This window comes from Parus major, chromosome 2, assembly GCF_001522545.3.
Source record: "Parus major isolate Abel chromosome 2, Parus_major1.1, whole genome shotgun sequence".
NCBI lineage: Eukaryota > Metazoa > Chordata > Aves > Passeriformes > Paridae > Parus > Parus major.
The window spans coordinates 117,141,039-117,156,595 of NC_031769.1; the positions used below are offsets into that span (position 1 = coordinate 117,141,039).

A 15,557-nucleotide genomic window follows, 5' to 3' on the forward strand; every position below is an offset into this window, starting at 1 on the left:
CAGAACATTTTTTTCATGATTGTTATGTAACCTGATAGGCTAAATAAAATTTACCATGCCTGGAAACTTATCCTCTTTCAGATTTCTTTTATCCTTTATCAGTGTGCAAAACTAATGAGATTAAAGATTTAGGACAAATCAGATGGGGATATTTATTTTTGGCATTGATTGTCCTGAACTACCACTAGGAATTGTAAATAGGTTGGCCTAGTTCTGTCTCCTTTGTAACAATATTATAATTTTATATCATGAATCAAAAAAGAGAAGGAATACATCAAGTAAATGTATTTTTTAATTAAATTAGTCTGCAGTTACTTCACTTTTTCTTACAGCATTTGTGCATTTTTATTTCCTTTTTGTTTCTAGTGAGAATTTCTTTCCGTTTCTCTGGACACGTTACTTTTATGTTTACCTGTGTGCTGCCGTATTATCTTTGAGGTGGTGGTTTGGCTTTTTTTTGGTTGCCGTTGTTTCTAAGTTCTTCAATTATTTTCCTGAAACTTTTCTAATACACCTTTTTCACTGGCCTCTTGTTTACTTTGTACGATCTTTTAACAATACAGAATTAGCCTTAAAAAACCTGATGTCTTAGTTTAAATACTGGATGTAATTTTTCAGGAATCTGCATAAACAGTCCTTTTGCTTAAGCTGTATGGAGTGATTTGAGGGTCATAATTTTCTTAGTTTCATGCTTATTTTAAGCATGGAATATAACTTGAGGATTTTTATTTTTTTTTGGTAGGCTTGGTTTCGTAAAACTCCTCCGCCACTGGAACTGGTGAAAATGCTGCGTGGAGATTAGGATGAGTAGGCTTGTATGCCTACTTCTTTTTGGTTTTGTCTTTCTTTTTTCCATAATCAGTTAGTGTGCAGCTTTGCAGTATTTTTAACTAACTCAACTTTGGTACAGTTCCATTGACGTGAACTTGAGTGACTTTAGTTTTTATTATGAGGTCACTGAAAGCAGCAATATACACTAAATTCCACTAATAAAAAGCTGAATTTCTGCTCTGAAGGACTTCCAGTTAAATATGCAAGGTGCACAACTAATGGAAGAGAGGTAATTGCTGTTCCTCAGTGCATGTTTCCTTACAGATCAGTATCTGATTCTGAGTCAATGCTTCCTTATATCCCTGATTTTAGGGTTCTTGCAGACTTGTAGGTGTTCTTATTGCCTCTGCTATTTTAGTGGTAGAGGAGGTAGGTATGGTTGGTTCCAACTCCAGAAACACTATTTATGTATTTTGTGAGGTGTTTTTTTTTTGAAGTTCATGTTTTGTTTTGAATAAGCTTGATTATTTTTAAGACTTCTCGTGATAGTAAGTTAAGCACAGAATTAATTGTGTGACCTGGTCTATATTTTAGACTGTGCATGTATTTTGCACTTTTTGTACTTTTTCCTAGTGATTTCTTCATCCTGTGTTTAATAATTTTGATTTTATAATTCACTGGATTAAGCTTGTGCTAGTATGTAATGAAAGGTCACTGGTAGACTTGCAGTTAAAAAAAACAATGCCCAAACACTTCAGCCATGCTAGAAAAAAGATTAGAGAAGTATCATCAGTCTTGTAGTCCGGAATCTTTGAATTTTCTCTCTGGTGAAACATCAAGGAGTCTCCTCCATTGATGGGTTTCCCAAGTCAGTTGTTCTGTTGTCCCAGCAAATATCTTAAGTCTCATAATTCTGAGGGAGAAATTTGATTATTTTTAACTGCTGTCTTAAGCAATTGTAATTGTGCTTTACATTTTTGAGGTTCTAACATGAATTCCATGCTCTACATCTTTTCTGTAACCTTAGAAATGATGGCGGATGATTTAGAAAAATTTATTGAAAACCAGAAGGCCAGGCTGGCACAAGATAAGGCAGAACTTGAAAATGATCCACCTTACATGGAAATGAGGGTAAGAGTATAAAAAAGCTCTCCTGAATTTAAATACTTTTGTTGCCAAAGACTTGATTGAAGCTTGTTTTTACTATGCTTTCAAACTGTATTTGTTGTTGAAGAATATATTAAAGATTTATCTATTCAAAGTAATTTCCAACTTGAGTACTTCATATCTACATGTAGATTTTTAAAAACCTGCATGCCACCAGGCATACACAGTAAGATTCGTGTTTTACAAGTGAGAGGTCTTGTACATGGCTTTTATTACTCCTTCACCCCTCCCTAGGGAAGCTGATTAGCAGGGATCTGTCCTCTGCCCACTCTTGGGCTTGGGTGTTGGGGTAGGGGTGAAGGTACAAATATCCTCAGAATTTCTGTTCCAAAAACTATGAAATATAAAAAGCAAATAACAATAAAAAAAACTGGTCTTATCAGGTTTTTTATTAGTAATTTCAGTGTGTTGTTCCAGCATTACTTTCAATCTCTGTTCTGCAGTGCTAATGATTGCATTACTAATGTTGTTCTTTTATGTGGTATTTCCTTTATTTTGTGATGCAGTAAGACATTTTGTTTTGTTTTCAGAATAAGGAATCCGAGAAACTTTCTGAAACTAGCAAGATGTTCATCTCCATGGCTAAAGAAAATATACCTCCAAATAGTCAACAGAACTATCCTTTAGGTATAGTATATCTTTTTTTCTTCCAAAAGTCTTGGGATTGTATGGAATTTTTTGTAGTTAGGCTTTGGCTTTTGTTTTTGGCGGGAAAATATTCCAAAAGCCATCTCTTTTTTCTTGCAAGGTAGTACCGTTAAAAGTACCCCAACTGAACCAAACATAAAATAAAGAACAACCCAGAAAACCTGCTTGCCAGTCCTTCATTGGTGATGTGTTCTTTCCTGTTGTATTTGGGTGGAACAAAATCTTTGAAAGTCCATCTTTCATCTGGACTTTACTGCAAGAAAGTACATTCCCTCTGTGTTGTGCCGGGGAAGCAGGGCCTCTTTCTTTCAGTCCCCTGAGAGTCCTAGCCAACTTGGCTAAGATGCACATAGTTAAACGAATTTTTCTCTTAAATAGTGTCTTTCAAATGTTCAAGCAGTTTAAACTGTTTTTATTGCTTTTGTGATTTTGTTACAATGTAGTCATTCATTGTGCAAGGAAAGAACAAGGACTTAATTTTGATTGAAATCTTAACCAGGTGAAATGGTTAGATTTATTTTGATGTGGCTACCAGCTTAATATCTGTTTTCTGTATATATTGTCCTTTTTCTTCTTTTCTCTGTGTTCTCTGTGACATTTGATTGAAAATGTGTGATTTTGTTCTTTTCTCCATTTTCTTGTTGCTGTAATGTGCCACTGTTCCTTACTTGTCTTACCATGTCCCTTCTGTAGGCACTACTTTTTTTCCTTAGCCACACTTGTGTAGCTCAGGTTTGTCCTGAGAGCTTTAGAGCTTTTCTGTATTCTATTTCTTGTTGATAATTAACGCTTTTCTTTCATGTGTAGACACTTTGGGTCAGTACCTCATTAATTTTCATACTGTGCCTGCTGTAATTCTGGTGTAATCCTGCAGCTTTCAGTGGGATGGAGTTTGAGTTTGTGAATCTGTGGGTCTGAGATGATTTTAGCTGCATAAATAAAAACATGGTTTTTGTAGGAATGCTGTATAAATAGAATTTCCAGCAATCAGCAAGGCAAGCTCCTCAAAGACCTTTAGAGGAAAACTTCACTTAAAAGTACTTGAAATGATAATTGAATATTCCTTGCCTCCAGAAGTGATAATAGATAAACTTAGCTAGAGGGCAGCACTTGATTAAGTATCAATCACACATTTTTGGTAGTCTTATTAGGTTCTGCAAGTTACTCCTAGTGTTGATAATTCTTAGCTTAACTGAGGAAACGTAACACAATGAAGTATTACTGATGAGGGGCATTCAGGTCATCTGAAATGAAAAGTAGATGTTGCCATGTTGTGGTTTCACCCCAGCTGGGAACTGAGCACAGCCACTTTCTCACTCAACACCAGCAGGGTGAGGACAGAGAACTGAAAGAGTGAAAGTGAAAAACCGCATGGGCTGAAATAAAAACAGTTTAATAATTGAAAAAAAAAATTGTAGTGAAAAAGAAAATAACAAAGAGAAAGAAGTAAAACTCAAGAAGGCCAAGTGATGCAAATGTAAAACAATTGCGCACTACCAGCTGATGCCCAGCAGATCCCACCAACCTCCATCCTAAGTCTTACTGCTGAGCATGATGCCATATGGAATGGAATATCCCTATGGTCTGATGTCAGCTGTCCCAGCCATGTCCCCTCCCAACTTCTTGTGCATCCCCACTCCCCTCGTTGGTGGTTGGGGTGAGAAGTAGGAAGTGTGATCACTCAGCAGTAACTGAAACATTCTTGTTATCAACACTGCTTCTCGCACAAATTCAAAACACAGCCCCATATCAGATACTATGAAGAAAATTAACTATCCCAGCCAAACCCAGCACTTTCTATAATAATCATTTGGGTGCTGAAATGGATGGTTGCCGATATTACTGCTTTGCTGTGCTTTAAAGCACTGTAATTTCCTATGGATTCCATCAGATGAGACTTGTTCCTTGGTAGCTACTAAGTATATTCTCTAGTTCTAGCAGTAATGTTGAGGTTCGGACTGAATAAAGTTGCAGTTATTTCTCAACATTACATACGTGGAAATGTTAATGTAAAAATGTATTTAAAATCTTAACATTTTAAAAAAAAAATCATTGTCAATGTGATTATATGTGGTTAATAGAATGTGAAATGGCAAATAAATACAGCAAATACAGAATAAACCAAAGTGAAAAAGCAATTAAAAAGAAGGTATCTCTCGTATTCTGTCAGAAGAATTCGGACAAATTTTGCATGAAATTAGATTGAATGTATGTGAACGGGAGTGATTTTGCTCTGCTAGGCTCTCCAAGGGTAAGTTTTTGAAATGTATAGTTTTCAAATATCCCCTAGATCACTACCATACCATACCATACCATACCATACCATACCATACCATACCATACCATACCATACCATACCATACCATACCATACCATACCATACCATACCATACCTCAGTGCTCTTCTGGTTGCCAAAAAAAGTTCCCTGTAACAAAATTAATTTCAAACTGTCTTTTGTTTGAATACTTCACTACTACTAGATTCTCACTTCTTTTCTCTTTTTTTTTTTTTTTTGTACTGAACTTTGGTGGCATTTGTGAAATTACTGAATGAATCTTCTCTAACTTCTTACTTGCTTTTGATCTTTTTCTTTGTTTTCTAGAATTAATTCAACAGTAATTAGGCATAAAGTAAAAGGCAAAAGCAAGTAGCTGAAACAAACTATTCTTCTTCTGTATTCTATTCCACTTTATAACCCCTTTTCTGAGGTTTGAAATGTTATATTAATTTTTTTTTAATGGAATTCACGCTTACCTTATATGCAAAATTAGGAGAAAATGAACTTGCAGGGTGGAAAAGAAGTTGCCATGCAGGTTTTGGTTAATACTTGGACTCAGCAGGCTGTTTCAGAATAGCATAGGAGATACTTAGTCAGGTACTGCATCCTTTGGTTCTGAATATTAGGCTGACTTCTGTTTGCCACTTTTTCCCTGATACACTGTTTTCCTGGCTCATGAGGATAGAATAAGTCAGAATATACCTTGAGCCAAGCCAAACAAACTATCCTACAATAAATTTGGACTGATCTAAGAGCAAGTCATGAATATCCCTCTCTTCCCTTTTACTCTTTCCTACTAATTTTGCATAGGTCATGAGATGTAGAAATGCTTTTAGAGAAACAATATGATATTATTAATAGTACACACACTCACTCCCAGTTGTAATCTTTGTCACTAGTTGTGTAATTTTTTGCAATTCACTACTCTGTGGAGAGTGGTGAAAGTGACTACAGAGATGTGCTTCTGGGGTAGAGGATGTTTCTTATAAAGTATTTTGAAATGCATTTTGGGAACAGCAAACAGCTTGCATAGCATTATATTTTATTATATTTTAAGAGTGCAGCTGTTACGAGACCTGATAGTAATCTCAGAAAAGTACTTACGTGTTTTGCGTCTATTATGATTAAAAATACTGAGATGGAAAGAAAAGTGATTATTATTTTTATCATATGGTCAGATTCCCTCTAGTTGTGTAGGAGCAAAAAAATTTTTCACATGCTAAGCAAATGGCTTGTTGCTTTCATTTGGAAAGTATGCTTTCTATTGTGTGGTAAACACAGCTTAAAATACCTTAATAATTTAGAAGGTCACATGTCAAAGGAGATTTCTTTGGAAACATACATTCACTAAAGAGATATGTACAATATTAAAATAAATTCAGCTTATGGTGCTTTTTTTTTATGTAATGGGAAGAAAAAGTCAAGGGATGAGAGGAAAACTATCCAAATGCCAGTCTATTTTTCTATGCTTTTCACCCAACCACTCATACAGAGAAGGTGGGTTTTTTCCAGCTGTTGTGTAATTACTGGTTGCATGGTTAATTCTTTTTTTATTGCTTATGTCTAATAAAAATCCAGATGTAGCTTTTGCTTTGTATTAATGCGAAATAGTGAATAATGATATTTAATGATGTTAAACTTTCAGGTGACTATGGCTTGAGTTTACCTCTTGGAGAAGAATATGAACGAAAAAAACATAAACTCAAAGAGGAACTTCGACAAGATTACAGGCGATATCTTTCTCAGGTAAAGTTCTTTGGTTGCTTGGCTTTAGTGAGTCTCTTACAATTATTCTCTCATTTAATTGAATTAATTCAGTTCCTGCAGAAAAATTCTTTAAGGAGGCATTCATTATGAGCAATGGCTGATTTTGAAGACCTGAGTGAAAGCAATTACAAAATGTTTTGTTTATATATTTTAAGCTTTTACAGATCTCATTGTCGTGTGACTACATATTATTTAGTACACTTCTTTCTGAACAATTTGCTTATTTGTTTTTGCTTCTTCCTTTTTTTTTTTTTTTCTTAAGAATATAAAAGCTTCTACTTTGTGAAGTACTTAAGTATTCTGTGGTCTGTAATTGGGGTGAGAATATCCCTGTACTTAGTATGACTCCATTTGACAGCTTCTTTTTAATTTTAGAAAGAAAAAGCCTTGATGTTCTGCTTAACATGATTTACTAAATGTCAGGGTAAATTTAAAATTGAAATGATATGTATGAAATATCATCTTGGGGGTATTCTGTAGCTGCTATGCATGAATCAGAAGAAGATAAGAAATCAAATAATTTATTTTTTATGAATATACTATTTATCAGTGTCTTTAGTTCTTAAAATGAATGAATGGATTTGCTTTAAGAAAGGAAGTATTTTTTGTTAAGTCAAATATTTTTGACTCAAACACTCCTTTTGAATAGTATCTTTTCCCTGATTTTTAGGGTATTTCACAGGCAAAAAGAAAGGTAGGGTGCCTTCAATATTATTTTCTTTTCTTTCAAATTAGTTGCTTCTTACTTTGTTTGAAAACTCTATGCTCTCGGAATATAAAAAAATCATTACTTTTATTTGTGCTTTGTGCATTTATGCATGCTGTGGTGATTAGTTGTGACTAACAGCATTGCTTGCTTTCTGCAAAATGATTACTTACATATATTATTTTTCCATTCATAAGTTTTTAAAACACTTGTTGATTTCCTTTTCCCTATGCAGTTGCCATTGTTGCTGTCTAATGCGGACTCTACAGTAGTTTTTATTTTTGTAGACATTTGCTTTAAGGTTTATCATTTATAAAGATAGTAAGAGTTCAGATTTTTTTTCTTGGTATACATACTTTGTAAAGCTGGAATGAAAAAGTAACTTATATAAATATTATATCATCACAACCAGAGTCAGGGTATTTTTCTTCCCTGTTGCTATGAAATCTTGTCAGTGGTGCTTAGGGAAGCAGTAGAGCCATCTATTGTCCAGAATGCAAGAATACAGACAAGCATTATGAGGAGAAAATAACACCTCTGGTGTTATTTTTAGAAGCTTTGTTTAATTAATTCTAATTTAAAAAATCTTTTTATACTTTTGTGTATTCTACAATTTTAAAATTTAATGCTGTCCATCCAAATTGTTCAGATTAAGCAACATCAGTCAAGGACCAGGAGGTAATGTGGTAGAAACACAATCTGCTATTTTTTTCTGGGGTTTTGAATAACATGTATATGATACAAATTGGGTATGTTAGCATGCATTAGAATTCTTTAATAGCAATAGCAACAGCAGAACAAACTGTCTTCCTAACCTCTAACAAAATCATCTTTATAAAATTTTTGTTTCTTGTTTCACTTAAAACTCTAGATTATTTTCAAAGTTAGAATATCATGTTAAAACTTAATGTTTCATAATTATCATCAAAGCACCCAAATAATATAATTTTTACGTTGTATTCTAGTGTTTTATTCTCAACTGGACTTCAAAGTTTACAAGGCCTTTTTGTTTGTGTGTTTGGTCTAGTACATGTTAGCTATATTAAGCTGGTAAGGGCTGAGGAAGAACTAATCTCTAATTTCTTTTTCCACCTAAAGAGAGCTGGTGGAAATACAGAATTTTACCAGTTCTCACAGTGGTAATTTTTTTTGTTAATAACTTGCTTAGTCTTGCTTATGTAGAAAAATGCAGCTTCCATATCAGGTTCTGATTTTGGAAAAGATGTTTTTAAGATCAGAGGTAATATCTTGATGTTTTCAAAATGCATGCAAAGAATTATTTAATAATGAGGATTACAATTTATTTACTTTTTCTAGTAGAAATAACTTGGTTTTCCATATAAATCTAGTTGCCTTGGTGCTTGAATATTTTTGCATGATTAATAAATCCCTTAAATCTTTTAATATCCAGTTTGAAATATCATTTATAATGATGTGGGTTTGTACTGGAACAGGTAGAGCTGTTACTTCTTGACATTCCTCTAAGCATTTAGGCTACATTGTAACAAAGATTATGAAAATAAACAATACTAGTGAAATACTGTATCTCACCATTCCCCTCTTCACCCCATGACACACAAATAGATGATCTTTTTTTTAAAGATAATCAGATTTACAAAACATATGATTGACTGGGAATGGCCTGGGGATGCTTTTAATAAAGTAGTGATGTATGACAAATCCTCTAGTCCTGGAATCTAAAGACCTGTATCAGCGCTGGTATTTGGTTTAAAGAGCAGGTACTTTGACTTGCTGCACAGCCCACGTCCCATGCTGCAGCCCAGGGATCTGTGTGGAGCAACAACATACTTGTTTTGATGTGAGAGTCTGTCTAAAAGTGACTGGTGATCCATGAGGAATTAGAAGATTTGGTGGTGGGTTGTTATCCTGAAAAATTTGGGCACTGCTGGTATGGAAAGCACTGTTGAGATAGAGGTGTGCTACTGTACGCATGAATTCCATCTGTTAAAGTAAGAGGTAGACATATGTTTTTTGCTGTTAGAAAAAACAGTTTTTCATCTTGAGTAAAGAAATGTCTTGGAAGATTCCTCTTATGTTTGTACAGACACTTGTGTTTGTGCTACAGAAGAAATGGGTGGGGTTTCTTTGAATAAAAATAGAGTTTTTTAATATAGAGACTAACTTATACTGGAAGTAATGTAACATGGAAGAAGTGACAAGCACTTTCAAACTCAAGTTCAATATTTGACAAAGACATTTACTCCCTGCATTTCTTGACTTCACTTCCTTCATGTGTTCCAAGAACATCCTACATATTCAGAATGTGAAGGTTGTCTCCAGTCTTTACTTCATCAAATTGCTCAAATTACTTCAGAAAATATAATACCTGACTGTTTAATGAGTAAGATTTGGTGTTTTAAAGTGTATTGAATGGTTTAAATTTTTTTTTTAATGTAGAAAAATTATCTCACTGCTGGTGAAGTAGATCCACATACTCAGGGATTATCTCTTCCTATTGATGAGCGAAAATCTGCCAAGGTAAATATATGAAGGAAATTAAGTAAATGGAGTATAACTTGAAATGTGTCTGGCTGTTAAAGTTGTTACGGAAAAAATATTTCCACTTAAATTTTTTTGTTTGGTTGGGTATTTTATTTTATTTTTTCTTACAGAAATGAATGTATTTGAAGGTGGTAATTAGTAAAAATTTTCAGGAAAGTCTGTTCCTTCAATTTTTATTTTTTTAATTTTTAATCCTAGGTTACCTGTATTAAATTTTAGATATTTGGGTTTTATTATGTAGATATAATTCTGTGCTGATACTAGTTTGAGGTTTGCTATCTCTGATCCATACATTTAGAGCACTTGATCTGTTCAAAACCTCTAGTGGTTGTGTTTGGGTTTTGTTCAGCAGTCACTACTGATCTGATCTCCTGCCCTCATGCTGTTGGCCTTATAGTCCCAGTTTATTTCTTGTGTTTGCTTGTAAATTGATCCATGAAGTTGAATCAGCAGAAACATTGTAATTTATCAATATTTTTTTCTGACAAACACCACTGGTTGGTTGTTATGATTGGTCATAGCAAAGTGGAGATTCAAGGCAATAAGATAACCTGTGGTGCTGGAGAAGGACCAGACATTTGCACTCCCAGGGGTTTTGTTGGTTTTTGATTTTGTTTTTAACCTTTGCTGCCTTCAAGTTGCACTCTTGATCTGTGTTTGGGGCTATGCCGTCACTGCAATCTGGTGCAAGACTTCATGGGTTGGCCTTGCCCTTGTGCCTAAACTTTCTGCCCCTCTTGTGCTCTTGGCTTGGCTGTAGGAGGAGCCAGGTGAGACCTCAAATTAAAAATTGCTTTTATGAGCAAACCCAAAACACCAAGTTATAGAACTGTAAAATGGAGGCAGCAAGAATGAAATGCCCGGGAAGGCGGAAAGGACTCCTCAGGGGCAGCATGCACTTGTACTGAGTTTATGTTAGCTTCAGGTTCTCATGAACATACCCTGCAAGTGTGTGTGCTGAAATAGTGAAAAACAAAGTATGTCTGATTAATTCTTAAATTAATTAAATTAAAGATGTATTTTTACTGGAAACATGTCTTATCGTTGATGGGTTTATATCATATCAGCTCTTTGCAGGTGTGTTGTATCCTTTTTATCCCCTTGCAGAACCTAAAAGCTGCCAGGAGATGTCACACTGTGCTCTGTTAATCAGTTGACCTCTCAGCAGAATAATGAGAGATTAACATTTACATTTTGGTTTCCTTTATTAGGTCAAATGTGCAGTCACATAGCATATTGACTTTTCTGCTGTTTTGCCACTTCTTAAAGACAGTGCTGGTTTCTCAGCTTTTGAAAAATGCATCTCAGGCAGCTTTCATGGCTGTCTGCATGTTTTATAGTCATAGTTAGAAAACCTATAGAAAACTATTTTTTGGGGGGAAAAAACCCCCAAAAAATGAAGCAGTTTTGGAGAGGATTAGTCTAATCTACAAAACTTTTGGTAGTCTGGTATTTATGTGGTGATTGAGGTATAAATTATTTTTGGTTGAAATTTGTTCATGAGAGAGTAAATTTATGTGTGATGCTCAGATTTTTAAAACACTTTTGCTTTTTTACTGAAAAATGCTGCAGTGGAAAAGACTCTGATTCGTAATACTCTAGTGTAATTCTCTTTTTATCTTTTTTATGATTGATGCAACAAGGTATTATAAAAGATACCCCATGCTCTAAGCAGGGACTAATAAAGAAGTAATTCATATTAGAGTTTGCTTTATCTAGGGATTTTTGTATTTCATGTTATATTATTAGGCTGTTGATGTACAGTTCATCTGTATTTTAGACCTGAGAAAGCAGATTATAAATGCTATCAGATTGCAAAAGCTGCTAGGACAACAAGCACAGATCCCGTTTTTCTTGGTTTTTCTTGAATTCTTTGCACTTTTGACTTTTTGCAGTCAGTTTAACTGCTTGTTTGAATTAGACAGTTCAAATTGTAATTGATACATCTTGTCTACCCTTGTATTTGTTATCCTGTTTTAATTGGGAGGGGGCAAGTCACAAATAACTTTAAGACAAAGAAAGAAATCATATGTTGGAAATCAGCTGTAAATACTTTCAAATTGGAAATTAGAAGATGATTCCTAATTGTTGGAGCGAGGTTTTGGTAAATTTTGGAATAGGTTTAGCAGGAGGAAGCCTACTTGCTTTTCAAGATGGACCTTGATACACAGTAGAGTCTCTGGGGATTAGACTTCATGGCCAAGAAGCTGACTTCTACTTAGAGATTTCAGATTAAGAGAAAGAGCTATGCTAAGAGAAAATGAACTGAAACCTCAGAGTAATTCAAGCCTTACTTGTACATCACAAAGAATGTGAAGGGGGGGCAAACTCACAGTTTGCATTTAGTCATTTAGTACTGCAGTTCTATGAAGCTAAAAGCTACTAAAAATGCAAATTTATGATGCCCTTTTCAATGCCTATTTTAGGAGAGATTACGGCTTGAAAGAAACAAGGAGTACAATCAATTTCTCAGGGATAAAGAAGAATGGAATGAAAGGCTAAGGAAATTAGGAAAGAAAAACAGAGAGGTAATACAGTTTTACAGTATTATAATTGACTCAGACATACAAAGTAAGACAAAATACAGAAATAATGTTGTTCAAGTAGGCTATATTTTATTAATGCATCTAAGCAAATCCTGCTTAAAACTGACATGGTGCAGTTCCTGATTCCTGCTTCCCTCATGTCTATCTGGTAGGAGGATGCTTTCATTCTTCTGTGTGTCTGAAGGAAATCCCTGGGTTGTTCTTGATAATAAAAGTGATATTCAAAAAAGCTGTCTATGTGAACAAAATGTTAAACTCCACATAGGGTCCTTAGTTTTGTTTGTAGACTCTTTCTTCCTCTGTCATGTAGAAAGCCAGGCAACTGTAGAAGCCATACAGAATATGGAGCTGTGCATTTGTGAATAAAAATCAAAAGCTCTTTACTACTGAAAGTGAACTAGACATAGTCTAGTTCTGTTCTGAGCTGAGGCCTTTAATTTGTATGGCAGTAAGCAGCTGGGAACACACACACACACACACCTGTGTTGGATGGGAGAGAGAATCAGAAGAGTGAGAGTGAGAAGTAGTGTAGGTTGAGTTAAAGACAGTTTAATAGGTAAAGCAAAAGCTGCTCACAGAAGCAAAGCAAATCAAGGAATTCATTCACTTCCCCTGGGCAGGCAGGTGTTCAGCCATCCTTGGGAAAGCTGGGCTCTGTCACATGTAACTGTGACTTGGCAAGACAAATGCCATACTCAGAATGTCCCCCTTCCTTCATGTTGAGCATGACCCCCTGTAGAGTAGAATATCACTTTGGTCAGTTGGGATCATCTATCCTGGTTGTGTCTGTTCCTAACTTCCTGTGTGCCTGCAGCCGCCTTGCTGGTGGAGCAGTGTAAGAAGCATAAAACCCCTGACACTGTGGTAATGTTATTCAGTAGGAATTAAATGATTCCTGTGTTATCAATACTGTTTTCATCACAAATCTGAAACAAAGCCTCATACAAGCTACTATGAAGAAATTTGTCCCAGCCAAAACTAGCACAACAGCCAGTGGGATTTTTAGGTCTCATTAGCATTGTTGTGCGACTCTTTGTTTCAGTAATCTGGAAGCAATATATTGATCTGTAAAATCTTTTTAACTTTGAAATCTTGTCTAGAGTACATAAATTTCCTTTTAAAAATATTTTTGACTCAGTTTAGTGATGGATTGTAATAATTTGGGACTCTCATCTAGTGAAAGTTTGATTTAAGAAGTCCTTCTGCTTCTTTTTGTTAGAGAAATTCTAAAGTATTCTATTCTATATACTATTACAATAGTGTGGGATCTAGGTTATGCTATGAAAGACTATTTGTACACAAAACAGCAGGAAGTTTATTGTCTTCCTTCCAACAGTTGGCAAGTGCAAATCCCCCTGTATTTGTAGTTTCTTTCTAGAAGAATGTTTCTTGTCTATCTCTAGGAAGATTGTTTTCTTACGAGAAACATCTTTTCTTTTGAGTGCACAGGAGTGTCATGTAGTTGAAAACTGCTTTAATCTGTGAAGGCATCTATAAGGCAGCATTCAGGCTTCTTTCAAATGTTGAAATTCAATATCTCATTCTTACTTCCTTCTTCAAGATTTGGAGTGCTATACAGCAGTGATCCCTAGGAAACATTGGGAAGAATGTAGCTTATTTTTGTGCAACTGAGTCTGTAAATCTCGAAATTTTTTCTACATGTTTGGCACTTTGGTTTCCTAAGCTGACTTACCTAAAGAAATCTATTTAGGGACTCAAGGGTTTTTCTTTTTGCTTTACTTGTCATTCAGTTGGACCTTTAAGTTGGATTTTTATTATTCTTGTGTAGAAACGATTTTACTGTTAGAAAGGAGCAAAGAGAAAAAAAAATGGTCAGGATTTGTTGAGGTTATGCCATCCCTGAAGAGTATTTAACTTGGAGTGAAAGTCAAATTACATATGTGACCTCAAAAGTTTGATCCAACAGTTTAGATAGTCATAGGATAAATCCTGCTCAGAGCAGTGTTACTTTCACTGTTTAGGTTAGGTTGGTCTGTCGTTATTTGCTGGAATTCTGAAAGGATGCTTAATCTTTACTTCTGTTGCTCTGTATCCCATTGGCATTTTCCTTTGTTGCAACTTGTGGCTGTTGGTTCTTTGAAAACCACAAATAAACCACTGGTATCTCTGTAACCACCTTCTACACAGGGACTGCAATTACTAGTTCCTCCTGCCACCCTCTGCACTTTCTTCAGTTCATCAGTGTCTGTGGGGAGGGGAGGCAGAGACAGGACACTCTACACCAGAGCATAAATACTAGATTAATACTGAGCAGAGAAGGATCACGTGCCTTGACCTGTGCAGACACTGCAGCCCAGGGTGTGGTGAGCAGTCATCACTGCAAACGTGCTCTGCTGCCTCGTGTTGAGCTCCTTGCCCATGACTAACCCAGGCCTTTTTCTGCAGAGCTGCTCTCTAGGTGGTCAGTACCCAGCCTGTCCTGGTGCATGGCACTGTTCTGTCTCAGATGCAGAGGTTTGCCTTTGCACTTGTTGATTTTCATGAGCTTTTAGTCAGCACATTTCTCCAGTTTGTGAAGACCCTTTTGAGTGGCAGGCATACCCTCTAGTATATTGATCTTTCTTCCCAGTTTGGTGTCATTTACATCCTTAATTTAATTTTAATTAAACTGTGTAAAGTATGAGTTACTGTTGTCTTTATTTCATAGAGGAAAGATTAGATGAAAGATTAGTACACAGAAATACTACAGGATTTATGCAAAACCATGGTTTTTGTGAGGACTGTGAATTGAACAGTAGTCCAGAGTGTCATAGGGTTGTTTTTTATCTACTTAACTATCCTTTCTCATAATGACATTTCCTGAGGAGCAGAGAAATAGATTAAGAAATGCTCACATTATAAGGTTGTGCTCATAGGTAGGAAGTATTACAGACTTGCCTGAATCTGGATAGAATGAAGATACCTGGTCTCTTGATGAAATAAAGTTGGAAGTGTATTTTTGATTCTTTGCACCTCAAAAACTGAAGGTCAGATTGGAGTTCATAACAGACCTGTCCAGTGTTGATAGTCATTCTTTTAAAAGACATTAGATAAGAGGAAGAGTGCATTTTTTTCCCCAGGAAAAAGGAATAAAACTCAAGCTTTTAAGCACTTCTTGAAGTATTTTCCTTGCTCACCTCTTGCCTTTCT

General features: G+C 35.3%; 1 protein-coding gene across 14 annotated transcripts in view; it reads left to right on the plus strand.

Annotated features, from left to right (window-relative positions):
• Positions 1-15,557, plus strand: part of CSPP1 (centrosome and spindle pole associated protein 1) — a 61,712-nt gene that overhangs the window by 3,176 nt on the left and 42,979 nt on the right. For 10 of the 14 annotated variants that reach the window (XM_015618047.3, XM_015618046.2, XM_015618049.2 and 7 more), the window contains exons 2-7: positions 1,799-1,902; positions 2,469-2,565; positions 6,511-6,611; positions 7,303-7,326; positions 9,757-9,837; positions 12,288-12,389. In XM_015618047.3, the coding sequence (XP_015473533.1) occupies positions 1,801-1,902; positions 2,469-2,565; positions 6,511-6,611; positions 7,303-7,326; positions 9,757-9,837; positions 12,288-12,389 (507 nt within the window). In that variant the 5' untranslated portion in view covers positions 1,799-1,800. Of the gene's footprint in view, positions 1-319; positions 1,061-1,798; positions 1,903-2,468; positions 2,566-6,510; positions 6,612-7,302; positions 7,327-9,756; positions 9,838-12,287; positions 12,390-15,557 lie in introns of those variants that run through there. The other 4 variants (XM_015618048.3, XM_015618053.2, XM_015618050.2 and 1 more) reach the window with 4 other exon arrangements.